The sequence below is a fragment of the Pelmatolapia mariae genome, linkage group LG5 (genome assembly GCF_036321145.2).
Source record: "Pelmatolapia mariae isolate MD_Pm_ZW linkage group LG5, Pm_UMD_F_2, whole genome shotgun sequence".
Classification (NCBI taxonomy): Eukaryota; Metazoa; Chordata; class Actinopteri; order Cichliformes; family Cichlidae; genus Pelmatolapia; species Pelmatolapia mariae.
The window spans coordinates 34,971,615-34,999,399 of NC_086231.1; the positions used below are offsets into that span (position 1 = coordinate 34,971,615).

General features: G+C 39.4%; 1 protein-coding gene and 1 long non-coding RNA gene across 3 annotated transcripts; both read left to right on the top strand.

The window, feature by feature from the left end:
* The first annotated feature begins 6,690 nt into the window (after window positions 1-6,690).
* Window positions 6,691-20,228, top strand: LOC134627272 (endothelin-3). Of its 2 annotated transcripts, none has more exons than XM_063473236.1 (4): window positions 6,691-6,957; window positions 7,644-7,881; window positions 17,712-17,864; window positions 18,702-20,228. In XM_063473236.1, the coding sequence occupies exons 1-4, from the start codon at window positions 6,885-6,887 to the stop codon at window positions 18,778-18,780; spliced, it is 543 nt and encodes a 180-aa protein (XP_063329306.1). In that variant the 5' UTR covers window positions 6,691-6,884; the 3' UTR covers window positions 18,781-20,228. The 2 variants fall into 2 exon arrangements, with proteins under 2 accessions (XP_063329306.1, XP_063329307.1); XM_063473237.1 differs by having other exon boundaries at window positions 17,712-17,870; window positions 18,702-18,797.
* Window positions 20,229-22,465: 2,237 nt separating this feature from the next.
* Window positions 22,466-25,279, top strand: LOC134627273 (uncharacterized). Its single transcript, XR_010093880.2, has 7 exons — window positions 22,466-22,580; window positions 23,243-23,354; window positions 23,666-23,754; window positions 23,868-24,019; window positions 24,136-24,168; window positions 24,473-24,656; window positions 25,112-25,279. It is a non-coding gene; the product is annotated as an uncharacterized LOC134627273 (long non-coding RNA).
* The last annotated feature ends 2,506 nt before the right edge of the window (window positions 25,280-27,785 follow it).

Consider the following 27,785-nt stretch of genomic DNA (forward strand, 5'->3'; position numbering starts at 1 on the left):
CCAGTAACGGCACAGATAGCACATAGGACACTTTACTGATGGAGCTGCACAAGTAAACCTGTGTAAGAAGCAGGGGCACGAGCATGAAACATATTCTAACAAAACATTAACAGAAGCTGAAGCTTGCTTAAAGCAGTATGATCTCAGGGTGCATAAGGTCAGAAAGTTAAGCTCATTAATTATTTCTTAATTTTTAGTTATTGTTTAGTTACAGTCAACAAAAACAGTGAATATTACACTGAACCACAATCAGTCGTTTTCAGCTCCCCACTAATGTGAGTTGTCACACACCATCACAAACTCACCATAAATCATTTGTTAGAGCTGCTGCTTGTCAGTTGAGTCCTGAAGTCTACCATGGACGTTCCTGCTTATCTACGACATCATTCAACACCTTAACCAGAAGGGCATACACTGTTCTATGGTCTGTAATGCATTCTCAGATCTCTACTTTGAATTTCTTTGAGTACATTAAGAAATGGGAAATTCTGCAGTGGAAGACTGAAAAACAATTTAGCTAACTGTTAAGATGGCTGTTGACAGTTAAACTGTACAAATAAACAAATAAATATGATACATTTCAATTAATAATTTTAAAAAATTGTTTAGCTTGTTCATCGGAGTGTCTTTAACTAAAATAATAGACTGGCTACACATCTGGAAGGTGTGCTAATCATGCATTAACATTGCTGCTTTTGAAATGTGACATTTCATACTGCATAAAACTGCATGCAGTAATAATAATAGCAATTAAAATTACGAGCAGTAATTATAGGGGCCTTGCACCTTTCAACCCGTTGAGATGTGCTGCATTGGAAGTGTGATGGCGTCTAGGCATGCTGCAGATGTCTTACATCCTATTTTCTAATAAGACTGTTGGACAAAATAGTTCCTTGATACTTCCTCTAGGCTGCGTCAAAGAAGACACAGTACTTATATGTCAAATGAAATGTCATGTACGTTGAATAATGTGTATCGCCAAGTCACTACGTGGCGCTGTGAGTGTGACCTTATACTGACACATAGATGTTTCCAGACTTGGACGCTAATCAACCATGTGATGTTTGGCACAGATTACGTTATGACAGCTTCTGTCAGCAGGTCTGTCCCTGTCTCCAACAATACAGCTTACTGCATTTACTAGATGTAGATTAATATAAATGTGCAGGTGATGGATGTGAAAAACGGTAATAAATAAAAAGCAGAACAACAGAAGAGTTGAGTCTAATTAAACTCAATCATCATCTGCGTAGGTTGATTACTGATATTAACATTAAATTTTGGATTCATTTAGGGGTTTCATAATAACTGCAAACTGATGACAGCTGTAATGCTTAAAAATGAACTTGTAAACAAAACAACACCGTAAATAACTGTGTAACTGTCCTTTTTGTGCGCTTTTATACAGTTAAAATAACATGTTAGTCTCACCACCTGCAGGTACTTGTGTTTTAATTTTAATTTGTTAAAAATGTAAATAAACATTGTGATAACATAATTTTTACTTGAAGCTGTCTTTCATAAAAGTATTTGGGTCACACTCCAAGGGTGTGGACTAAGAACTCATTGTCACCACCACAGTGATCTGTAACTCATCTTTGAAATTGGCATAGTTGTGCTGACACTGTGTTTACATTGTTGTGCTGATAAAAAATAAACCCAGATAGCAAACGATAGCTGAAACTATGTTAGGACAAAGATGTTGTCAACCTAAATGTGATCAATCAACATGAACACTAATGTTAATCACTTTTGCACTCTTGGTTATTAACCAGTCCCAGCTTTCATCAGTTTGTTAACACTGATCCAACATTTATTTCACGTTGACCGTAATGATGATTTTTCAGTGTCTTCTCTCTGCGATCTGTCTACAGACAGACCTTTCTTCAAACTTAAGCTGCTTTTTGATCTCATCTGAATGTTGAAAGTTTGGTGACCTTGTGTTGTTATGTTGCTGATAAAAATCTGTCCACAGACATAACTGATAAACAGCTGCCAAAGCAAATACTTCCCCGCACAGTATTTGTGCTTAGTTTATTTCAAATTAGCATATTTGTCCATTAGAGAGCCTATACAGATACCAACACAGAGGGCTGTGCAAGGTGAAAATAATGCCAGTGTACAAGCTGTGTCATGCCATGCTTCTTATTAAGAGGCAAAATAGCCAAACCTACATGGCCCTGTGTGAAAAAGCGATTGCCCCCTAAAACCTAATAACTGTTTGGGGAGCCTTTGCAGCAACAACTCTACTCAAGTGTTTGCAATAACCTGCAGTGCACCTCCACGAATTTTGGCCCCTCATCTTTGCAAAATTGTTACAATTCAGCCACATTGGAGGGGTTCGAACATGAACTGCCTTTTCAAGGTCATGCCACTGCATCTCAATCAATGGCAATCACACAAAGAAATAGGAAATCAGGAAGGGGGCGAACACTTTTTCACACCACTGTAGTATCTGACACACTGACTGTTGTTCCAGACAAACAACCCCTAAGTTTGCACGGGCACCCAACGTATTATGATCCATGAAATTATTTATTTGTGACAGTACCATTTTCCAGCTTTGTGTAAAGGAGAAAGTATAAGGTAAGTTTTATGTCCATACAATCAGGAGAGAGTCAACAGAGGGAGGAGTTTAGGGTGATCTATCTCATCAAAGGTCTTCCAATGGATCCCAGACTTTGATCTTTCTAAACCTAACCAGCTTTGTTATGTGCCTGAACGACACCAAGAGGCAATGCCACTATCTACGATGTTCTGTTTATTTCCATAATGATTCTACTTGTTGATATTTTAGAAATGGGTTTTTTGTTTGTGCTGTAGTTATGTTGATTCCTTGTGTTTATTTTATTCTGCCAACCTTTTCTTTCTTGTAATTCTTACTCTGTGTAAGTTATTTCCATGTTATGTGACTTACTGTTTTGTTTTAGGAGTCCTTTGTCTCTTGTATCTGTTTTCAGTTTTACTTCCTTCATCTTATTTCCATTGATTAGTCTAACTTGTACCTTGTTTTTCTCAGCTGTCTCAACCCCCTTATTAGCCCTCAGTGTATTTAAAGTTTTGTCTCTCCTTTGCTTTTTGTTGGTGTGCCTGTTTACCTGACTTGTGTGTTCCTGTTTTTGTTTCATGCTCTTCGCGTACTTCTTAGTTAGTGTTTAGTTTGTTGCGTTTAACTTCAAGCCCATCTGTGAGTCACACATTTTGTTCCTGTGTCTTGCTAGAATTACGAGAGAGTGTCCAATCCACAAGGTCCAGTGTGGTCTGTGAAGCCTGAGCCAACATGTCCTGTGTTACCAAAGTCTCCAGTGTAGCCCTGAACTGTCCCTCAGTTTTGCTCCGGCCTCGGGCCGGCCCCCTCAGCTATTACTTGGCATTGCACCACTTCGTAATTGGCCACCCAAACTGTCCTTCTGCTCTGTTTTACCCTTGGGCCAACCTCCTAAACTGTTTTACCTTCATTCCTGGAGTTTTTGCGTTTGTTTTCGCTTTGTGGGTGTAGGGGGATGTGGGCTGTTGGTGGAAGAAGGGGAAGGGAGAGAAGCACAAACACTGTATAATCAAGTGTTTGTGCTTTATTCAGAAAAAAGACATTTTTATTATTATGAAACACTTTTTTCAGGAACTTTTGATTAAAATGTGTTCTCCTTGCAGATTCACAGCAATGTCTAGAGAAATACATGTTTCAGAGTGATATTCTGGATATATAGTATTCACTTAAAATTTGTTTTCTCTTGTGACTTCCAGTAACAAATCACAACAACAGTCTCCTCAAGGCGCTTTATATTGTAAGGCAGACCCTACAAATAATACATACAGAGAAAAACCCAACAATCATATGACCCCCTATGAGCAAGCACTTTGGCGACAGTTGGAAGGAAAAACTCCCTTTTAACAGGAAGAAACCTCCAGCAGAACCAGCCTCAGGGAGGGGCGGGGCCATCTGCTGCGATTGGTTGGGGTGAGAGAAGGAAGACAGGATAAAGACATGCTGTGGAAGAGAGCCAGAGATTAGTAATAACAAATAATTCAATGCAGAGAGAACTATTAACACATAGTGAGTGAGAAAGGTGACTGGAAAGGAAAAACTCAGTGCATCATGGGAATCCCCCAGCAGCCTACGTCTATTGCAGCATAACTAAGGGAGGATTCAGGGTCACCTGATCCAGCCCTAACTATATGCTTTAGCAAAAAGCAAAGTTTGAAGCTGAATCTTAAAAGTAGAGATAGTGTCTGTCTCCTGAATCCAAACTGGAAGCTGGTTCCACAGAAGAGGGGCCTGAAAACTGAAGGCTCTGCCTCCCATTCTACTTTTAAATACTCTAGGAACAACAAGTAAGCCTGCAGTGCGAGAGCGAAGTGCTCTAGTAGGGTGATATGGTACTACAAGGTCATTAAGATAAGATGGGGCCTGATTATTTAAGACCTTGTATGTGAGGAGCAGGATTTTGAATTCAATTCTGGATTTAACAGGAAGCCAATGAAGGGAAGCCAATACAGGAGAAATCTGCTCTCTCTTTCTAGTCCCTGTCAGGACTCTTGCTGCAGCATTTTGGATTAACTGAAGGCTTTTCAGGGAGTTTTTAGGACTTCCTGATAATAAAGAATTACAGTAGTCCAGCCTGGAAGTAATAAATGCATGAACTAGTTTTTCAGCATCACTCTGAGACAGGATATTTCTAATTTTAGAGATGTTCCACAAATGGAAGAAAGCAGTCCTACATATTTGTTTAATATGTGCGTTGAAGGACATATCCTGGTCAAAAATGACTCCAAGGTTCCTCACAGTGTTACTGGAGGCCAAGGTAATGCCATCCAGAGTAAGAATCTGGTTAGATTCCATATTTTTTTAAGATTTTCAGGGCCGAGTACAATAACCTCAGTTTTATTTGAATTAAGAAGCAGAAAATTAGAGGTCATCCAGGTCTTTATGTCTTTGAGACATTCCTGCAGTTTAACTAATAATTAAGCTATAACAACATTTCGTGAGAAACAAAAAGATTATCAACAAAGAGATTATAACAGATTATCAACAGCGTTTTCCCACTGAAAATGCTGAAAACGCTGAAAACGCTACGTCCAGATGAACAGAATCAACCTTTGGAGATTTACTTACCTGGATGATTGAGAATGCATCAAGACATTATCAACAGAAATCAAAGATTAAAACTTGACAGATTGATGGTAACGTGTCTCATGAAAGCACCAGAAACATTAAAGTCATGTAAGACCCACATTGACCTCCTGAATTGTAGCGAGATGTCACAGCAATAACAGACTTCACTGCAATTCTATCATTCCTCACAGTGACTAAGTCCTGACTACTGCTTCACACCCTTAACAAATGGGAATAACTGTCAAATTATTCATTAACCATATTATTCATCATCCTGTGCTTATAGGCAGGATCTGACTGAGTAGGAAGACTCACTGAGAGTATTTAATGGCACATACTGAAAATTAAGTTTTGCTGACATCACTTACAAAACATCCACAGAGGAAGTGATTCAAGGTGATGTGGTAACCAGAGACCATAAAAGGTCAATCACATTCAGCACCTGAGATTACCAATGTGAGCAGAGGATACCGTTGACTGACGTGTAGTAGGGTAGTACAAGTCCAAGGAAGGATAATGATTTTACTTACTGGGTGAGACGTGAGAGTGAGGTTGTAATGAAAAAAAGCCAGTAATCATGCTTGTAACAATTCAAACCTACAGCCTAACCATATCTTCTTTTCGTTGCTCCCTTTAGGGGTTGAAACAGCAGATCATTTGCCTCCATCTCACCCTAGCATCCATTTCTATCATACCAACTCTCTGTACGTTCTGTAGTGTATCATAGTTCGTTTTTTTTTACCATCTTAGTTTGTTTATATTTTCTTAGTTGCTTCACTTGTAGAATATGAGCTCCACAAAGGTATGACATACTGATGCACTGCAGCTGCCTGAAACATATGGCCTGGACAACCCTGTGAGGGAGTGCATCCTTTTAGAGATCCTGGCCTCTGCCCTCATGCATCACGGAAAACACCCAGCACTTGGTGTTCTGCAGGCACAGAACACCAAGTCAAATTGGCAAACCAGAACTACAGGTAGAATAATAATTACTTTCAACATAAAAGCATAAAAGCAACACAAACAATAATACAAAATGCACATAAGATTTCTTAATTATAATTAAGAAATTTACACAAATATATAAGCCCTGCATCAGATTAGCATCACTGCATCACTGTCCAGAGTGTATCCCGCCTCTTGTGTTGAGCTAGGATAAGCCCTATCCCCAGCGTCCTCCTCTGTCACACCAACCCTCTGCATATCCATGATCCATGAACCTCCTCTGAGGTTTTCTTCTTGTCCTCCGACCTGACAGCTCCAACTTCAACATCCTTTGTCCACTATTCTCCACCATGCCTCTCTAACTTTGCCACTTAAACTGCTCAACCTAAGTTGTCACTCTGCTTGATATCTGTGTGCTAGGCCACTATTTGGAGTCATTAAACTTGGTCTCTGTGCCATGTTTAGTGCTGTTGGCGCACAAACATAACAGGCTGGGTGTAGCTCGTCTTTGATTTCAGCAGCGTTCAACAGGGTCTTTTATTTTGAAAAGTGTCTCAGGAAGCTGGCGGGATATCCATGCTCACTAGTCACAGCGGTGTCAGCTCATAACGAACCCCAGTGGCTGTAGAAGGCAAACGGAGTGTGGAAGCGCAGCGGTGCAGAGTTGTATCAGACACATGATGCTCTATGAGGACAGCTTTGACTCGCTTCACTGAGATAAGATAACAGCGGCTACTCGAGAATTTCGGACGTTTTCATTCACCTGTTCTCACATTTCGATTTTTTTTTTTAAAGTTGATCATTCATTTCTAATGTTTCACGTGTGATGGCTAATGCATCATCATCGCTTGGTGTGGGAGTTTTGTTTCTAATCGTGGTGACAGCATCTTTGACCAACGGTGAGTGGTGGTCGGTCCTTCTTGTTGTGTTTGTGTTTTAGTGAAGTAATGGTCACACAGACCAGCTGGTGTGCGTTATTGTGCAGCAGTGACAGACAGGTCACAACAGATAGATCAAAGTGTGCAATTAGACTGAAATCATCGGTATAAGATATGTCATTGCAATTGACGTCATGATATCTATACAGTTTTAACCTTTTTAAAACAAACCAAAAACCTACTAAAAGTGAACACATGTTATCTTAGATCTTTTGAAAACTCATCAGTGTTTTGTTACTCCAACGGGTTGGGTTTTTTTTTTTTTTATTGTTTTGAATCACTAAAACAAGAAATTCACTATTTAAAGTTCCATCAAAGACTCACAAATCAGACTGGAACTTTAAATCTATCTATCTATCTATCTGTGTGTGTGTGTGTGTGTGTGTGTGTGTGTGTGTGTATTCTCTCTGAGACAAACTCTACTCTCAACAGAACTGACCAATTACTGTTATGAAACTAAAATATGTAACTATTTATGCTTGATATTTTGTTTTAACTGCTAAACACTCTAGAATCTGGATCTTTTGTAACCTTTTCTAACAGGAATGTAATATACATGCATCTATAAAGAGCTTTTCCATGCTTTACCAAACGCTATTTCAGGTTAAGACTATGAAAGGAAGCTCTCATATGCTGTAATCTTGCAGGTTCTTCATTTGGCAAAGATGTGAGCCAGAGGAAGGAGGTGAAAGCGTTCCAGCAGAGCACACGTCTGCCTGGCGGGGTGGAGGATCTCGCCACTGTTGCTTCCCACGTTGAGCCGTGTTCTGACTGCGAGCCACCATTAGCCAGGAGGCGTTCCAAGAGGTGCACATGTTACACTTACAAAGACAAGGAGTGTGTGTATTACTGCCACTTGGATATCATCTGGATCAACACACCGGAGTAAGTGTCCTTCTCCAGGCATTCTCAGTTTTTAAGCAAGTGATGTATGTAGCTAATGTCTTATTAGGTTACTATAGGTTACTAATGTGTTGGGCATCATGTTTCTTAGTGTGCACTGTACACAAATAATACAGAGACAACAAATCAGATGTTGAAACGTAGAAATTTGATTTCTTTGATCATTTCTGCATCACTTCTTACTTTAGCTACATTTTCAAAGTCTTTGTGATCTGGGGAGGCCAGGTGCTGTAGTTTTAAACGTCGAACATTTCTTCTTGATATAGGGTTTCAGCAGCTCAACAGTTCAAGGCCTCCTTTGTCTTGTGTTTTGCTTCTTAATTGGCTGAATGTTTTCGCAGGCCAGGTTAGCTCAGTTTTTTTGTATTAGCAATGCTGTTGGAAAACTTACAGAGGGTTGTGTGCAAAGGTGTAACATGGGGTGAGATAGCCGGGCCCAGAAGGTAGCAGGCACCCCGTGAAAATGTCTTTCAAAGAGGGCCCCTCCCCGTCTACATTATACTGGATGCTTACATTCACACAATTTGGACACATAAGATTTTATCTTGTGAACCAAAGCCAAACATTGTTTGAATGCAGTATACATTATCCTTATGAATTAAATTTCAACTGCAAATATTTACTTAGCCATTTTACATTTTACTGATTAAATTAAGCACATTTTCTGAAAAACTTTGCAGGCAGAGAGGCATGCTGGGAAACGTTTGTACTTCATGACCTTCCTCCCTGTAATTTGTGCAAAATGTCCACAAACCTGTTGATGTCAACTACGCAGGAATTAGTTTTTTGGAAAGTATCTTATAGAACAGTTTTAAATTGTGTTTATCAAGCAAAGTAAAAAATGTGGAAGGAAGAGAGCAGGATGAAGATAGTGTAAATACTTTGGATCTGAGCAGCGTTGGCAGTGACTTTAGTGAATGCAAGGAAAGTCCAATAGATAAGTTCTGTTGGGTGACTAGTTTGTGTATTTGTGAAAAATTGAAACATTGTTGTCAATTGGGGTCATGTGATTGTTTGTTTTCTCTCTATATGCATTATTGTAGGGTCTAGCTAACAATATAAAGCGCCTTGATACAACTGTTGTTGTGATTTGGCATCATAATATCATGGATGCTGGCTAAGAAATGTGCACTGCTAACAAGACTGATGGTTCTTCTCCTCTTTCGATATGATGAAATCAAAAATTTTGATTGGTCAGCTGCCAGGCAAAGTTTGCACTTCACCTCAGTGCATTTAAAAGGGCTTAATACCAGAGACAACAGCATTGTCCTCAGATCTTGGTTATAGTATATTTTCTCTTTTGATGGAAGAGTTTTAACTTCCATTTGTATAACTGACAATTCACTGACCAATCAGACTGGCTGGTTGCTGTCTCATTCCCATTAAGTTTTCCGTTTTGTTCTTTGTGAACATTTTTCTTGAGTAGCCATAGATCGTGAAATTCCTAAATTCTGTTTAGAACAGACTTTAACAGTACGATGGACCCCTCCCCATATTTTCTGTAGAAAACAAGGAATCTCTCTGGGATTTTATGCCTTTGCTTTATGAGATGTTCTATAGAGTACTTTTTTCCCCCCCAATGATGACAGTTTTTCCAGTCATTTATTGCCCCACCTATTTTGAAACATGTTGCTAGCATAAAATTCAGAATGACCATATATTTCTATAAATATATATATATATATATATTTTTTTTTTTTTTGTATTGTGTTTTCTGGAACTGGGCTCTTTTGTCCATCCATTTCCAACTCGGGAGTCCTTTGCATTTTTTTTAAAAGCAGGAATGGATTTGGGGGCAACTGAGCTGCAAAATAAACTGGGCTTTTTCTCATATGTCAGTATTTCCTGTGTCTTTGTGAAGTGTAGCGATTCCATATAATCCGTAAAGGTCTAGACCCTGAGCCCTCTGGTATTTTAATTCCACTGAGGATTTCTTGCAGGCAGCAGGGGAGGGCTGTGTCCACCTTTTGGCCATCTTGGATGTTTGGATTGTTTATAGGTAGCCTTGGAAAGTGAGATAGAAAGAACCCTTTGGAAATTTACTCTAAAGTTGAATCTTAAAACAGAAGAAACGAGTTGTCCAACACCAATCAGATAGGTTTAACTAGCCGAGCCTATTGTTTTCCTTCGTCTATTTTTCATTCATTCAGCTTTCTTGTTCCTTTATATTAGCTTAACAGTCTTCAATTCGAAATCTCTAAATATTGCGCTTTTCTTTCCACAGCTGAACTCGCTTTGAACCTTTTGATCTCTGATAAGTGAGAGACAAAGCAAAAGCTAATTCACCTGCAACAGAAGACATGAACTAATGCCTATCTGCAGATTAGTATGTAGATTTAGCCGCCCTTTACTGATTTCAAACAACAGGCCCCAGGGCAAGTTTAGTAGTACCCAAACGTAGTGGGTTATGAGAATGTGTGTAGTGGGGTGACGGTTAGAGCCAGGAGGGGAATGGTATCTGGTCATCCATCTACTATCAGTTCTCAGATTTTTGCTTGAAGTGTGGCCATCAGCAGCAGAGTAAAAGCTGTCAGCCTGGTTTCAGTGCAGAGCAGCAACTGTGTTCTGCTCCTGTAACCACATGCAGAAGTACATGTGATCAATTGCGAACATCTGCGATGAGATCAAAGAAGCTCCTTTTCTCTGCAGTAACACCTTACAGATGAAGCCTCTGTGTGTCGGCTTTCTTCCTTTGGTACCTGGGCATTGTGCCATGTGGAGTGAATCAAGATGTCTTTCCTCTTCAAATGTATTGCAGATATTAATCAATACTGGTACAGCAGGTTCAGAGCTCCCAATTTTTAAGCAGTGGTACAGCCAGAAATGTGACCAGGTGTGGACAAACAGGACAAACTGTTGAAACTGTGGTTTCAAAGATTTGTTCTGAAGGCATTTGATAAAATATAATACTCCAAGTATCCAAGTTTCTTGATTACAAAACTGTTGCATTTTGTATTATTAGGTGGGTTTGGTTCTACATACATGTCCAGCATCTGTTACTGTTCAATTTGTTTTCTATTTAAGTATAAATCAGCATAGTCTCAAATCAACATTTACATTGTCTCCTTCCAGTCACAAGCAACCTGTCTTGGGTCAGAGGGAAAGTAGGCTAGACTAGATGCATAGATTAAGGGTAGGGTTACGATAACATTCACTCATGTTATGAAATTTCAACTGTCTGATCTACCCAAATGAATATGTTTATGACAGAAGAACTGCAAGGCCAAAATGCATGCATGTGTGACACTTAATTTGCAAAATATCAACGTTTAACTTGCTCGCTACACATAAAAACGAACTCAGCCGTAAATGGGGATATCATTGAGGAGGTCAAGGGTCATCCTTAGACATCAGGCATTGGGGTTTACTTTTAACATATCACTTGGCAGTAGTCTGCAAACAGTATTTTATGTTTTGGGTGAAATTTCGCATGTTGAAAAGGTGAACATAATTGGTTGGACTAAAATTAGTTTCCTAAGGTTTTATGCCACCATCTTGTTAGCTGTAATAACAGAGTTAGATTTTGGTGCGTTCCTCTGTCTGTCTCAGTCATGTATCATTTTTGTTACTACTAATGTGAAAATGTGTATGATGCATGGTAAGACCGACCTCCATCCCAAGTTGAAAGGCAAAGATCAAACAAGTGTGAGGTATGCATGCTGTCAGAAGTGTAATATTATCTGGTGACTTTAAAGGTTCAGGTTCAATTGATGTGTTTATAGGGGGTGAAGTTGTTGGGGCTCGCTTAAATAAATCACAGTTATGGTTTTAACATTGCACTCCAGATTTATGGATGTTCAGAATATAAACTAACATCAGAGTCTTAAGCATGGATGCTTATCCTTTTTCATGTAAATGTTTCAAAATTTTTTCCTGTACTGTATCAGAAAACTAGTTTATAAAGATATACACTTTGTAGAGGGTTTACCTAAAGTAATTGTCCCCTAAACCTTGGCCACCCTTGGCAGCAAGAACTGAAAGAACTGCAATAAGTGACTGTGGGTCTTTTACATTTCTACAGAGGAAATTTAACCCACCCACCTCAGCCCGAATGGCATGTTTTAAGGTCATGTCACAATATGTCAATTTGATTTAAGTCCAGGCTTTAACTAGGCCACTCCAAAACTTTCATTTTGTTTTTATTGAGTCATTCAGAGGTGGACCTGCTGTTGTGTTTAGGGTCATTGTCCTGCTACACAACCCAAGTGCGACTTGTGCTGCAGGGCGTAAACTGATGGCTCGACATTCTTTCAGGATTTTTTTTTTTTTTTTGCAGAATTCACAGTTCCGCCATTTGTGGCAGGTAGCCTATGTCCTATCATCACAGTATCGCTACGATGTTAGACTGTTGGTATGATGTTGTTTTTATGAAATGCATGACTGGACACACACCTTCCAAAAAGTTCAACTTTTCTCTTGTCAGTCCACAGAATATTAAGTCTTGGGGATTATCAGTATGTTTGTTGGCAAATGTGAGATGAGCCTTTGTTTCTTTTTGGTCAGCAGTGGGTTTTGCCTTGGAACTCTTGGATGCCATTTTTGCCCAGTTTCTTTCTCATTGTTGAATCATTAACTGTGACCTTACTGAGGCAAGTGAGGCCTGCAGTTCTTTAGATTACTTCTCAGTTCTTTTGTGACCTCCTGAATGAGTCATCAGTACACTCTTGGAGTCATTTTGGTCTGCTGGCCACTCCCGGGAGGGTTTACCACTGTTCCAGGTTTTCTCCATTAGTGGATAGTGTCTCTCACTGTGTTTCGCTGGAATTCCAAAGCCTTACAAATGACTTGGTCACCCTTTCCAGACTGATAGATGTCAGTGATGACAGTTTGTTTTTGGTTCTTGAGGTTGTTTCATGGTACGATGTGTTGCTTTTTCAGATCTTTAAGCCTACTTCACTTTGTCAGACAGGTTTTATTTAAGTTATTTCTTGATTCAACAGGTCTGCCAGTAATCCACCCTGGGTGTGGCTAGTGAAACTGAACTTTCCAAAAAATGTAATTAATTAAAGTTAACTCATGATTTAACAAGAGCACTCAGAGAGCACAATTCAGCAGGGTAAGGGATATACTTATGATGTTTTTATTACAACATCCTGATGTCAGCCTGTTTGTATCTCAAAATATGATGACTTCAGCCTGTTATGGTGTCACCGTGATGCCATAGTGCATCATATTGAGAAAATAAAAAGTTTGTTGTACAGGTATCTCCAGGCACTTTCATTTGATATGTGACCTCAGGCGCTAACAATAAAGATCAAGGTCAAATGCTTAGCCAACCTTGGTACGCATAGCGTCAAAGGTCTAGTATATTGTTGTAAATTTTGAAGACGGTCCATAAAAAATTACGGGTAATGTAAAGTTTTGACAGATTTTCACATTTGGTTTTATCCTTGACCCGATTTTCACCAAAATTAAATCCACTCGAAATGTTATTGTTATCTACCATCACACAAAATTTGAACATAACATCATAAAACTGTGGATGCTACACTGCTAACATGCTAGAAAGACAAACAAATGGAATCAATATACAGTACTGACATACTTCCTCCCTTTCCTCCCCTATCACAAAGGGCCAGGCAGGTTTGGATAGTGTTTTTTTCCCTTAAGGCAGCTGTGGCTCAGGAGATAGAGTGGGTCATCTACCAACTGGAAGGTCAGGAGATTAATTAGCCGGCTATTTCTTTCATCCCACGATTTCCAGAACTTGGAACAATTTAAACAAACAAAAAACAAACAAGAAATGTTGTGATTGCACGGGGTTAGGGTCATCAGTGAAGATGGCTTTGACCTCAGAGGGTTAATGATAGAAATCAGCCATGTGGAACAGCTATTTTCCTAAATGTATGAGGTCTCATCATGTGGGGGCACTTTCAGGCTGAGTTCATCACCCTAGATAATCATACATACAAGCTTGTTTATGTATGTGGCTGACTTTATGAAAACTCAGTCACCCGAAAAAGCTGTTTTTTGCAATACCACCAAATCTGTAACAACTGGACCTCTGGAGAACTTCAAGACATGTTGAGGAGCTAATTTAGCCATTTAAATCTGCTGTGTTGGATCAAGGACACATCTAAAACCTGCAGGACACCGGCCCTTGAGGCCTGGCTTTACCTTACCACAACCTTATACTCAAGATGGGTCACCAGTAATCTGGTGGATGCAAAAAGGTTAAATACTCAGAACTACAGTAAAAATCAGTCAGACTGCACTTCTCTCTCCAGGTAGAGTTTACCTGATTTTACCCTCAGGGCTCATTTTTGGACCTCTAGATAACTATGGAGATGCACGCTGCATGTGAAGATGACCTATGAAACTAATTATCACACTGGGGAAGAATGGTCATTTAAGTAACTTTCAATGTAGTTGGTGCCAGACAGGCAGCTCAGAGAATTTCAGAAATTTCACTGACAGGTGAAGCATTCCTGCTCAAGTTGAACACTCAAAGCATTTTCAATTAAAAATATCATTCACCCAGTTACACACACATTCATATGACTCTCGCATTCTGATGGTTACATTGAGGGCAACTCTGGGTTCAGCATTCTCCGCCTCGACAGGTCGACTGGAGGAGCAGAGGATCGGTTCATCGACCTTCTGCATAACCCAAGTCACAGCCATCGCAATAGATAATACTGTATATGTTTAATAAAAGAAAGCTTACAATGACAAAGATCTATACCCAGACATGTGACAAAGCCACATCATTAAACTCATACAGAGGTATGGATAACTCTGATTTAAAACCCTGATGCAGATGCATGTAAAGATACTAACTGACTCAGTTCTGTGTGGACAGACCGTCTCTCCTTTCGGAAGTCAGTAGATGAAACATTTTGTAAGAGAAAGGATCACCCACATGCTGTTTCTGTTTGTAAGAGTAGAGAAGAGGAGGTTCGTGGTCAGCGTGACGCCCCTCCTGCAGCACCACAGCTTATATTGTTCAAGAGACCTGCTTCTGAAGTTCAAAGGAAACAACATGTTCACTGTGAAGTGATCTGTTTTTCTAGCTCGCAGTTTATAGCAGTTTACAGCCATTTAGGGAGACTCCAACAAGACTGGACAGCAAGGTCAACATGATGAGCTTACATGTACAGCGTGGTTCTAACTGGTCTGGTTTTTGTCATTTTTTGTTGTAGTACTGATAGACAAACTTAATTATGGAGATCTGTGTTTGACATATCAGGGGAAGAAACAGAGGGAATTTGGTGACTAGTTTGGCCATCCACCAGATGGAGGAGACCAGTTTAGGGTTAGCTTCAGATGTAACCCTTGATATGGACTTTTCACCTATTCGCCATACTTAAAGAAAACTCTTGTAACACTGGAAGCGATGGGCGAAAAAGCCTATAGGAGACCATAATTGAAAGGCAGCTTCTAGTTTGTGAAATGCTTTTTTATCATGTGGCTAAAATGCATTCTAACACTGACTCCACACCTAGAAACCTGGAACCCGGGTGTTGCGAAGTTAAAATCTCAGTGAAAAAATTTGTTACGCTAGTTAACTTATTTGGAAAAGAAAAGAAAGTGAACGATTGATCGATAGATGAGAAATTTAAAACATGAAAAAAAAAAACATGTTATTAGGGTGCTGCCAAGATACCCTTATTCCTCTCTGGAACTTTCCTATAAAAAGCACAGGGCACCAGTAGTGGACCATCAAACTCTGGTCTTCTAAGGCAAATGCCGATCGGGCTCCATGGAGCCGGGCACTGAGCACAAGCCCCACTAGAGGACACCGGGTCCTCAGGCTGCCCTTATGAAGTCTGTTTGCCATTGTCTCATTGTTCCCCCTCTAGTGCACCTGTTAATTTTATTAATACCAAAGCAGCTGAAAGTGATTAAGCTTAAGTTTAACTGACTCTGATTAGAAAGTGTACAAAGTTGAGCTTGTTTTTGATTCAGTGAGCCTTCATGACATCTAGATGGAGTCATTGTAGGATAACGGTGATCAGTCACAAAAACTTTGGATTTGCACTGAGCCTTCCCTCTGAGGTGTTACGTGGACCCAAACCACAGCAGCATAACAGTGTAGCTGCCTCACATCTTTTATATCAGCATTTTATATGGGCCTGTTTGTTTGACCAGTCCATTTTTGTCTGGCTACGGTTAACAAAGAAAAACAAAACATATATATATATAAAATAAAAAAAACTGCAATAAATTTGCCTGATATCAGAAAGAATTAATCTCCTTCCATCTTTGGATTAGCACTGCCTCCATTCTTTGGCACTGATGGCTAATCATTAGTGCGCTCATTTTTCAAAGGTTGCTATGTATGATCTGTTTTTCAGTTTTTATTAGGGATTAGTAAAAATATGAATTTTTCATTTTGGACACGTAGGACATCGTACTATTTGAATTTTGAATGTTTTTTAATGTGAAAGTTTAAAAACATAAAACATAACTTCAAGCTCAAGGAATTAAAAACTAAGTATCTCGGGCTGTCATCCTAAATGTATAAAAAATGCCCACAAAAGAGAAAACTAACATGGACTTTGGGTTCAAATCATTTAAAAAATGCATTAAAAGTTAGAGCTTTTACTTTTGCTGGCGTCTATTAGATTGTTGATATAAAATATTTTTTAAAAAAGAGTACCTTCAGCTCACTAAACCACAGCGTTTAAGCGTCCCCTCGTTGATCCAGGATCAGTGGAATCACCTGACCTAAACCCAACTGTGCATGGTTTTCACTTAGCAAAATGAAGGGCAGAAAAACGCCTGAAAAAGCAGCAGTTGAGGGCATTTGCAGTTAAAGCCTGACAAAACATCATGAAAACAGAAACTAAGCATCTGGCAGTGTCCATTTGTTCCAGACTGAAGCCAAAACTTGCATGAAGATTTCTGTTTCCATTTACATTAATTTGTCCATGAAAATAGAGAAACTGTGCAAAAATTTCTGTAATTGCTGATATATCATTTTTGTAGAAACTGAGACGTTAGTGCATCTTTATTGTTTCATTTCAAGTCCAGGAAAAACTCGTTATATTTCTCTCCTTTTTGCTTTTCTCCAAAAACAGACAATTAGAGTTTGGAGCTACGTTTGGGACTGAGGTTGGGGTCATAGCCATCGATGATGACTTAGACTTTAAAAAAAAAAAAAAAAAAAGCTAGCGTGGTGTTGCGTTTTGTTTTATACACATGCTCAAAAAGCATTTCCAGAAACTAGAAAATGTTACAATTCAAATGAAGTCCTATACGTTTTCACATTACTGTCTGTTTGGCCTAAACTAATCAGGTGAAAATTCCATGAAAAGGATATTAACTGAATCCTAAACTTAGATGGCTCACCTGCTTGATGTTAAGAAGTGAATAACAGGGATATTTTTAGGCAGCAGTGTCGTGTTGTGGTCGTGATGTGCTGGGTTGAATTGTTCCGAAAGGTGTTTTATATATTCTGCCCCCATTTTTTTATCGCAGAGTTGGAAGACAAAAATTAGAACCACCACAGAGTACCTTCACCCTCATAAAACCACAACAGAGTGTAAGCTGCACCCCTTTGATGCAGAGTCAGAGAATAAACAGCCCAAGGCCAGGATTATGCTTGCTTGTGGACATGCACACAGGCAGCCGGGGAAGCCACAGAGTAGCTGTTCTCTTTTGTTCCTTCCTTGAGGGTGCATGTTGGTGCTTTGTAGTGTAGTGTCTCTGCAGTCACAACAGAGGGCAGGTGATGACAAAATTCATATCACCCAGTAAAGTGTACTTCAGAGCAAATGTGGAAACTGTAACACTGATGTATGTTTCCAGCTGTAAAACTCATAGTTCTGTGGTCAGTAAGTGCATTGTGTCTGCTTTTCTTCTTTTAGGCACACAGTACCATTTGGTCTGTCCAGTTACCAGGGTTCCCTGCGTTTAAGACGCTCCACTAGGACCGAGCGGGTGAGGATAGGGGTGGAGGCTCAGCGCTGCGTGTGCTCACAATACAGCGACGTGGACTGCATCAGCTTCTGCAAGATCAGGTAGAGGTGCGATACGAAATAAAACAAATGAATGTGTTGTATGTCAGTATTATTCTGATTCTTTAAAAAAAATTAAAAGGTCTTAAAATGTCTTACATTTCCCAAAATGTTGCTGTAGTATAAATAACCTACCTAACAGCACAATTTTCATCATCTTCTGCTGTGCCATAAATAACTTCACCACAGCATCCAGATGGTTCTAGCATGTAGGAACAGAGACAGCATAAAGAGGAAGTAACACATGATATACTTGCATTGAATCATCAGCTTTGTTCACATTGGGTGACAGATATTTCCATCCATCCTTTTCTTTTCTTGTCCAACTTAGCATCACAAGGGGTCATCAAATTTACGCCTCTAACCTTACAACACAAGGAGATAAGGACGTGACGGAAGTGGAGAGCTGTAAAACCTAAACACTAGACTGGGAGTACAAAACAGCCAAAGCCTCTTACTGGACATAAATATAAAGTAAATACACAAAAGTGAAAAACTAAACTGCAACCAAACAAAGACTCAAACTGAAACACAGGGTCAGAGACCTAGGATCATGACACCGTTCTTTTCCAGTGCAAAGGAGTTCAACCTTACTGTTACCTAATTAAACTTATTCAACTAACAGGTATATAATTCAAGAGAGGGGCCTGAAAACTGAAGGCTCTGCCTCCCATTTGACTTTTAAATACTCTAGGAACAACAAGTAAGCCTGCAGTGTGAGAGCAAAGTGCTCTAATGGGGTGATATATAAACAATAATAATGATTACAATTATATTAGCAGTATTTCAGAAATGATCCTCTTTGAATTTGACTTTAAGATGTGTGTTGTTTTTCCACAGTCAGACGAGACCACACACAGCAGTGCCAAAAACAGACGAGAGGACAGCAACTCAGCGGAGTGGCCCTGCTGTGAAATAAGAGCATTAAAAGCGGCGTGCCTATGAACTGAAAAGTGGTTACACATTCTAAGACATAGCGTGTATATCTGCATTTCTGTAGGTGGATATCTTGTAGTGTCTTGTCATCAGACTGAAGGATGTGTAACACCAAAGGTGCTTGCACAAATCTAAAAGCCAGCAATTCCACGTTGGACGCTAACGTAATCTCCGCCCCTATTCTCTCCAGCCAACCTCTGCTCGTCTTCCAGAACTTGCTGCCTGTGTCTGTTCGGCAGGTGTGCATGATGGTTTCCATTATTCTGACACATTGTTCTGACACAACTGAAGCTAGTTTACATGGCTGATTTGTGCGGACTATAAGACATTTGGTTGCTCACACACAATGTGGATGCCTCTGCTCCAAGGACATCACTGAAACTCCATGGCAACATTGGCACAACATCAAAGCCAGGAAGTCAGCATTCCTTTTTTTTTTTTTTTTTTCTTACAAATTCAGTTTGTCACAGTTACTGAAAGAGTCAGAATATCTTTTCTTTTCTTTTATCATTACATTAAGGATGTTCTTTATTGTAAAGCACGTCTGAGATTTTTGGAGGTAACAGAACTGAAAACAAAAGTTAGCAGTCTGTTTTATAAGCTGAATCCATGCCACAGTCTTGTGTATGTGAAATGTGTTCCAATATATAAAGGCTATAAGTTATTTTTCATACAAACCAAATACGATAGTAAAAGTGTGTGATAACATGTTGTATATAGATATATCTGATTATGCTAGCCAGCAAGTCTCTGTATTGAAAAATCTAGAAAAGTACAAAAGTTTGTACCACAAAATAAATTTATGGTGCAACTTTTTCTTCTGTTTTTCTTAACCTCTTAACATCCATCACACTGGCAGTAATTATTTGAGGAGTATTGGCAAGGTTAGATTCACATCTACTCTGTTATATTTACCTCTCTGGCATAGCACATGGAAATCTAACAGAGAATCTCTAAAGCCAAAGTGGATATAAGAGAGTTGATTTCAAAGTTAAGATGTGTCACTTTCTAAAACGATGCTTTTTTACCACGTGGCTAATGTCGACTAACTAACTCTACCACTAAGTGGTTAACTGGCACCCTGGTGGATGTTAAAAGGTAAATGACTGCACCACGGAGTAAACAGCAGATGAACTCGGACAAAAGGAAGACTTCTTTGCTTTATGTTTGAAACATTCTGATGAACATCAGGCTTTATTTAAAGATATTTAAATAAACTTGATACCTAATTAACATGTCTGATCAGAGGCTCCCTTACACAGGGATAATAAACTGTTGCAACTAGCTGTTGTATATGTTCTGATAAAGTCAGCACACCATGTTTATTGTATTGCACAGCGAGGTCAGTACTATTATAAATATCCTGCATTTGAGTAACTGACATACAGAGCTATGCAGCATAACTTCAGAGAGCTTTAACATTCATATTAAATCTGCTGTATTTATGTCTCAGTAATAAATAAAGATAAAACAAAATATTAAAACTGTGCATGGTTTGTACATGCCGATGATTCCTAGACAGGGTAACATTAATGTTATATAGTATGCATATAAAATAATCCCAAAGAAGTGCCAGTATTTGCCGTATATGTATTTAGGCATCAGTCAAGAGTAGTCAAAAAACTTTTGTGTTACCCGTCAATAGAACTTAGCACAGTTCATACTGTGTCATAAACAGTGTTGGGCAAGTTACTTTGAAAAAGTAATTAATTATAGTTACTAGTTACTTCTTCAAAAAAGTAACTGAGTTAGTAACTGAGTTACCAGATTCTAAAAGTAATTAATTACTTGAAAAGTAACTATTGCGTTACTTTATAAAAAAAAAACATTTAACCCTCTGGGGTCCAGGGTATAATTGGCCATTTTTAACTACTTTTGATGTTTCCTCTACATTTCACCTTTAAAAACTATTTACTTTGTCTTGTTTGGTATCATCAGCACAACCTCACGTGTCTGAATTTACAGTTATGTTTTCATTTTGACATACTGTATTAACACAATTGATCTAAAATCAGACAAAAAACATAAAATCCGAGTAGAAAAAGTGATATTTTTACTGTAACAACCACAAACATGTTCATTAAATCATATTTCATAACCTTAAATACAAATATAAATTGTCAATTTTAAAATCATATGCACAAGTTTTGCAAACAACAATGTTATTTGCAGCCATTTACCTTTTACTCTTTTTTTAACAACCATTTCAAACTATTTACAGAACAATCAGCTGTTCTTCAATAAGATGCCACACAAATTATTTGTGCCACTCCAAACATTTCTGTCCACTATAAAGGAGAACATCACAGCCTGATACCTGCAGGTCTGACAGCAGCAGGTGTATCACTGCTCCTGTTTCTACCTGGAGACAGCAGTCGCCTCATTGTTCTGACACACAACACAAAACTATCCACAACACTACACACTACAAGACAACACATTAACTACACACTCCAAACACGCTAAACGTCATAAATCTCTCACATCTCAAAACTCGCTCTCTCTCTCTTTCTCTCTCTCTCTCTCTCTCGCCGTCACTCCTAAAACTTCCCCCTCTTCCTAAACAACCACATTTCATGTCACCATATCATCTTTGACATGGTGTATTTTTCCACCAACACCAACGGGCTGTTTTTTTTTACTTTTTTGCTCATAAGCAGAGAGTGCTTGCTGCGCTGTCCTTAGACAGTAAACGTGACGAAACTATTGAGGAAAAAATGCCTCGTATATATTGTTTATCATGACTCTGGTTTTACGTGGTCTATCAACACAATTTAAAAACTGGTATATATCACCTTGTTGCTTTGTCATCTTGAAGTGGTCATGTGATTGGCTTACCACGACTACTTTATTCTTCCTCAGTCAAACAGCAGCACTCATGCCATTGTTTTCCCCTGAGCTCCAGGTGTTGTGCCAAAAAGTGATCATCTGCCAGACAGTGATTGCCGCCCGCGGGAGCGCGCGCAGCTGCTTAAAGCTGTAGCGCCCAGATTACTTACAGCTACTTCCGTGCAACTGATATAAGATGCGGTAAGATGAAGACAGCTTCAACCGTCTGTTTGTTGAAAAATAGTAACGCGACCGCACCGCATTTCCTTGTTAGTAACTGTAACGGCGTTGTAACGATAGGAATAGTAATTAGTTTGATTACTCGTTACTGAAAAAAGTAACGCCCCAGATAGCAAGACGACATTGAATCTATGTTGATTTTTCATCCGAACCGTCGTATATGGTCGGGGTTGAAATGCCAATGTTGTAACAACGTTGAAATACTGTGGTAAACCGACGGTCTTACTATAGAGACGTTGTAACGATGTTGATTCACCGTTGTTTTTTTGTCATTGATATTTGATCTATTTATAGTCGACCAGGTGACAACAACAACATCGAGAAAACGTCTATTTATAGTTGACGATCATTCGGCTCCGGTCACCATCAAAAACCATCGATTTGTAGTTGAGCATTAAATTGCATTGCAACTGATCGGGTATAAAGTACCAGAGAAAGTAGATTTATTGTTCATCTGTTATCAATGACTTGGTCTAGTTCACCAGCTTTAAAAAATCGTGTCTACGCGCAATTTATGTATAGTTGACCAGGAAATTAAAGCAGCGATCACTTGGACTATTCCGCAGCACCCCTCTCACATTGGTACACCCCCCCCTCCCCCGGTATTCATTGTCTTCTACAGTAGAGCGGGACATTTAATTTACTCTCAGCGGAATTGACCGGAGAAGGCATCAGTTCATGCACTGCACTGGCCTGCACCATGATTAGTATAAGGTAAGAATGAATGATTTTTTTTTCCTACTCGGTATTTCCATGTTTGCATTTGAATAACAGTAAAAAAAAACTTGTTAATGTTGTACATTAACGAGTTTTTTTTTACTGTTATTTAAATTGTGTCTACTTCTTACAATCCGGCAACAAATAAATTGCACTGCGAACAAAGTATATCAACAAAGAAAACATTTTCGTTTCATAATTTCTTCGTTATATTCCCTTACAAAGCTAGCTTTAACGCTTCGAGGTTTCCTTTGTTCTTGCCGTCGCCTCGGCGCTTGACCCAGACTTTCGCTCTGTAGTTGCTTAGTACTACAAAAAATTCTAAATCTGTGATATATGATTGATAAACGTAAAGTTAACTGTACAAACGTGTTCAATGACTTTGTTACTTTTGATGATTGGAGAGCACTCGCTTCAATGCCCACACGAAAACTTTAGACTCAGTTTGAATGCTCACGCAGCATGCGTGACTGTACGTTGCACGCTCACCTAACTTTACGTTGCATGCGTACATGACTTTCCGTTTGTGCCTTGAATAATGAATAAGGCTACATCCACACGTACCAGGGTATTTTTGAAACCGCTGATTTTTCTATGCGTTTGCACCTTTTGTCCACACGTAATGTATGTCTGGCCGTACATTGTGTTTGTATTTCCAGGCACATTTCACGAAGCAGAACGCAGTCTTCAGAGATATCCACGTGAACGCTGTGATACGTCTGACCTTCAGTCCGAAGAAGAAACCCAGACCAGTCTTAAAAGAAAGCACAAGTAAAACCTTTATATTCACAAACATATCTTTGATTGTTAAGAATTTATGATCTTGTCTTTTATACATATCTGTGGTGCTTGCATACTGCAATATCACCACATAATATAGTCCAAAAAGTGGAAGTTTGTAAACTTTTTAAAAATGCAAAGCCGTGTACACTTGTGCACTTCAAAAATTCATTGTATGCTGTACCTTCTTGCACGTCTCTGTTTCCTGTGTGTGTTGTTAGAAATCAAACTAACTTTAGGAAACAATATGCCAAAAGCATATTTACAATTACTTAAGACCGTTTTTAATTTCTTTTCTTTAGACCAAATCCCCTGTACACATATACGGACTCAGAGGATGAGCAGCCTACAAAAAAACGGTTTCCCCAGGCCCCTCGAGTGAAAATACCAGGTAATAAAATACTGTCTAGTGTCTGTGTACATATATGTGTCTGACACGAGGAAACTTTTTTGACAAGTTGTCTGTATTCTTAAATACTTAAAAAATTATCTTTTTCTAAACAGCCCTCATCACTCCGCAGTCTGCCCCCCAGCCCACTGATAGCAACCATCATAATGCCCCACCCAGCTTCCGGCACCTTTCGCCACTCCGGCACAAACCGACACAGCTTTGCGATCTCGCCAGCATGCAGAGTCTGATGTCTTCCCTATAGATGGTATGCTTTTAAAAAAGCTTTAAAGCTGCATCACAATGTCATTGTACTCTTATCTAAAAAGAAAACCCAATTTATACTCCTGAATGTCATCTTGTTGTGATTTTTTTTTTCTGTAGATTCCAGAGACTCTGTGAGGCCACTATTACAAGGCAAGTTTGAAAATCTTGGAATTTCACAGTTTACATGGTATAACAAATATATGTGACAGGCAAAAACTAGTAAACACTTTTAGCAGTTACAAGAACTAACAAATGAATATCCAACCAAAGGGAATAGAAATACATTGCACTGCCAATACTTTGGTTTATTCTTTGTATGACTTGAAAATCAGGCTTTAGGGAAAACCAAATGACATGTTTCTATCATCAATTACATGAAGTAAACACACAAGCACTTGCATACACATTTAAGACATGAGACACGCTAATTCCATCTCATAAAATGTGTCTATAGGTGAGACGCTTTGCGTTGATTGGTGCTGCTGGACCACACTGGAGGTGCGAGTCCGCCGTGTAATGGTTTATGCCATTACAAAGGAGCTGGCCTCTGTACTCAACTGGACAGGGGAAAAAAAACAAGGACCAGACAAAGCAAAAAAGGGCATTTAAAGAGACAGCGCCGTGCAGATGCATATTTGGTAAGTTTTAACATTTATTGTAGTTTTATGAGCCTAAAGTGAACAATAAAGGGATCAATTGATGTGCTGGGTGCGTTTCACATTTCCTATGTCTGTTTTTTGCTATATTACTTTGTCTTTCTTAATAACAAGACTTTCATGTCCGGTTAATCTGGAGATGGAGTCTTTGGTCTTCGGCTTGTTTTGTCCTCGGGTTGTACACTTTGTACAGCCCGACGACCCCATGTTTTCTTTTTTTTAAAGGATACACGGCACACCATGCTAAGACATATCACATTTTCAGCTTATAGCTCTTTGGGAATCAAATGCGGCAGTTTGCTGATTTCTGCCTGGTGACTTTCATGTTTATCAGCCTAGGAGTTTACATACTTTCTCCCTGCTGAAGACAATTAACAAGAGCTTATTCATGTGCTCTAATTCCCTTTTTTTGTGTGTGTGTCTATTTTTTGTCCTAGATGGCCTGGCGCAGCAGGTAGGGGCGAACTCTATGTCTGAGTTGGTCTTTGCTCAAGCAGTCCAGAAATGGCTCAGATATGCTCCAGATCGTACGGGTGGCGCGCAGGAAGCACATCATCCATCCCCATCCCGGAGTAAATAATAAAAAGTGATGTGAAACATAGAAATGTAAATAGGAAACTTTGTCTTTTAATAAAGTATTTTGCAAATGATACATGTCTATTGACCTTTTTTGGTTTTTTGTTTTTTTTCAATAAAAAGCAACTGTGCGAAAGAGGTGGAAAATCAACACCATAGCTCAACAGTGTTTCAATATCAGAATCTGACATTGTTTCAATGTCAACAGTGTTAGAAAATATAACGTCGAATCAATGTCAGGTTTCAACATTGATTCAACATCAAAACCTGACGTTGTTTCAACGTTAAAAATGGGTGCAAGAGTGACGTTGGGTCAACGTCAGATCTCAACGTTGGTTCAATGACGTCGCCTGATATTGACTCAACATTGTTTCAATGTTTCCTTGCTATCTGGGGCCGTTACTTGTAACGCCGTTATTCCCATCACTGGTCATAAAGAATTAGACTAATTGCTCCATGTCAGTGTAAGAAGCAGTCAACACTTTGTGAAACTAGTAACACTGCACAGGTTTGTGAAAGATGGATCTGTATTGCAATTTTCCTGTGATAGAGTAAAGAAGGATTTGCATCCTGTCACACTCCAGCAGACAATGTGTACCTGTTGGACGATGGCTTGGATCGGTAAGTGCTATTAACTGGGTGTTTGCAGTGACTTTTTTGCACACAAGAGTTTTGTCAAAAACAGACTTGGTTTTTAACCATAACCACAAAGATCTCCTAATCTTTGTTGTTTTTTTGCCCAGCCTTAATTATGGTTTGCGTGGCATAAACACAGTCTTAGACATACCGTGGAATGACAGTGATTACTGACCACCTACAGCCTGGTTTTTGAAATAAAAGTTTTTTAAAAAACACATTTTTTTCTCTTGTGCCTATCAAAACAATGAATTAGAGTCAATGACATTGATGAGAATGAAACAGCGAATTCTTTAATTCACTCCCACCAAATGTTATATCTCTGTCAATATGCCACACTTAGCAACATTTAGTAACAAAATAAGGCAGTTTGTGTTTTAACTGGAGATGCAATTAAAATCCAGGGATTGCATTACAGGGTTCCAGTAATGGTCTGCACTTGAATACGGTGGTAATTCAAGGTACTTGCCGGCCATCTGAATGACATGGGATTTAGTATCTTACCCAAGGGCACTAACCTTACAGCCCCCCCCCCCAGACCCCACATTAATTGTATCTGGACAGTTTTCCTCATTATGGCAGAGGAATGTAACTTAAACACATAAGAGCCAGTTCTTTCGTATTGTCTGTAACTTGTGACTGCAGGACTGTTGCCAACACAACATATTCAAGAATGTTCCACATAAATTAAAGTACCCACTTTGCCCACACGTGCTTGTAATGACAGAACCATTCGAGTACGAGTGATAAATAGAACAATTATGTGACTAAATTAAAAAAAAAGCTTGTGGTTTGTGGTTGTTCCTGATATTGGCTGAGGACAGTCTCAAGCCAAATAACAAGTTAAGACACCTGGGAAAATGCTGGAGTCAGTCATGGAGTAAATTCATTCATGTTGGTTATTCTTCAGCTTTTTTCATTATCTTTTGATCTTTTAATAATACATGGTATGAGCATTGCTTTGAAGATTTAATGAACATAGCTCTGAGGAATGTATTCTATTGGTACGGACAGATGTTGTGTTCTCAAATAAAACTGTGAGAATGAGACCATGAGAAGTTTTTAGTGCAAACTAAATTGTGTTTGCACAATACTGATGGTACACACTTAACAGAAACCCTCTCACATTTGGAAATGTTTACTTTTTTGATTAGATGGTGTATTCATGTTTTCCTTTTAACCCAGAAATACATTACTGTGGCACACCCATCCCCACTCCTCGGGTGGGAGTGGCTGGTGCCCGGTAGGGGCCGACATCCGTTCCTGCTCCCCAGAGGAGGGCCGTTGAGCAACAGCCGGGCCCACCACCGGCCCACGCACCTGCCCAGCCGGAGGTGGAGGCTAGGTGCCTCCTGCATGTCAGGTTTCCTGGGTCGTTGACCCAGTGTTTTCAGTTTTGTCATGTTCAGTTTATTTTGCCACATCCATGTTTCTCACTTCCTGTTTCCTGTTTCAGCCTGTGTACCTGTGTGTTGTGTTCCAGCTCATTCCATGTATCGTTAGTTCAATTATGTTCAGCTGCTCACTCACCTGTCACCTATCAGTCATTATTCATCCAGCGTGTATTTAAGTCCTCAGTTTCCATCAGTTCATTGTCGGGTCATTGATGTAGAAGTTGTCTCTATTGTCGTTCCCGTCTGTGTTCAGTTATTCAGCCAGCCACTCAGTCTTTCAGTCAGCTAGTCAGTCTTGCCGTTCCTGCTTTGTTCATTCACTCGCTCCAATAAATCCTCATCATTCTGCACCGTGAGTCCTGCGTTTGGGTCATCTCTTCCTCACCTGCACAGTACTCCTGACAGAATGACCCGACCCGTGCCACGAAGACACGTTTTTGGCCCAGCAGACTCAGATCTGTTCGAGCAGCAGGAGGCAGCGCTCTCCATTTGGGCGGAGAAGCTT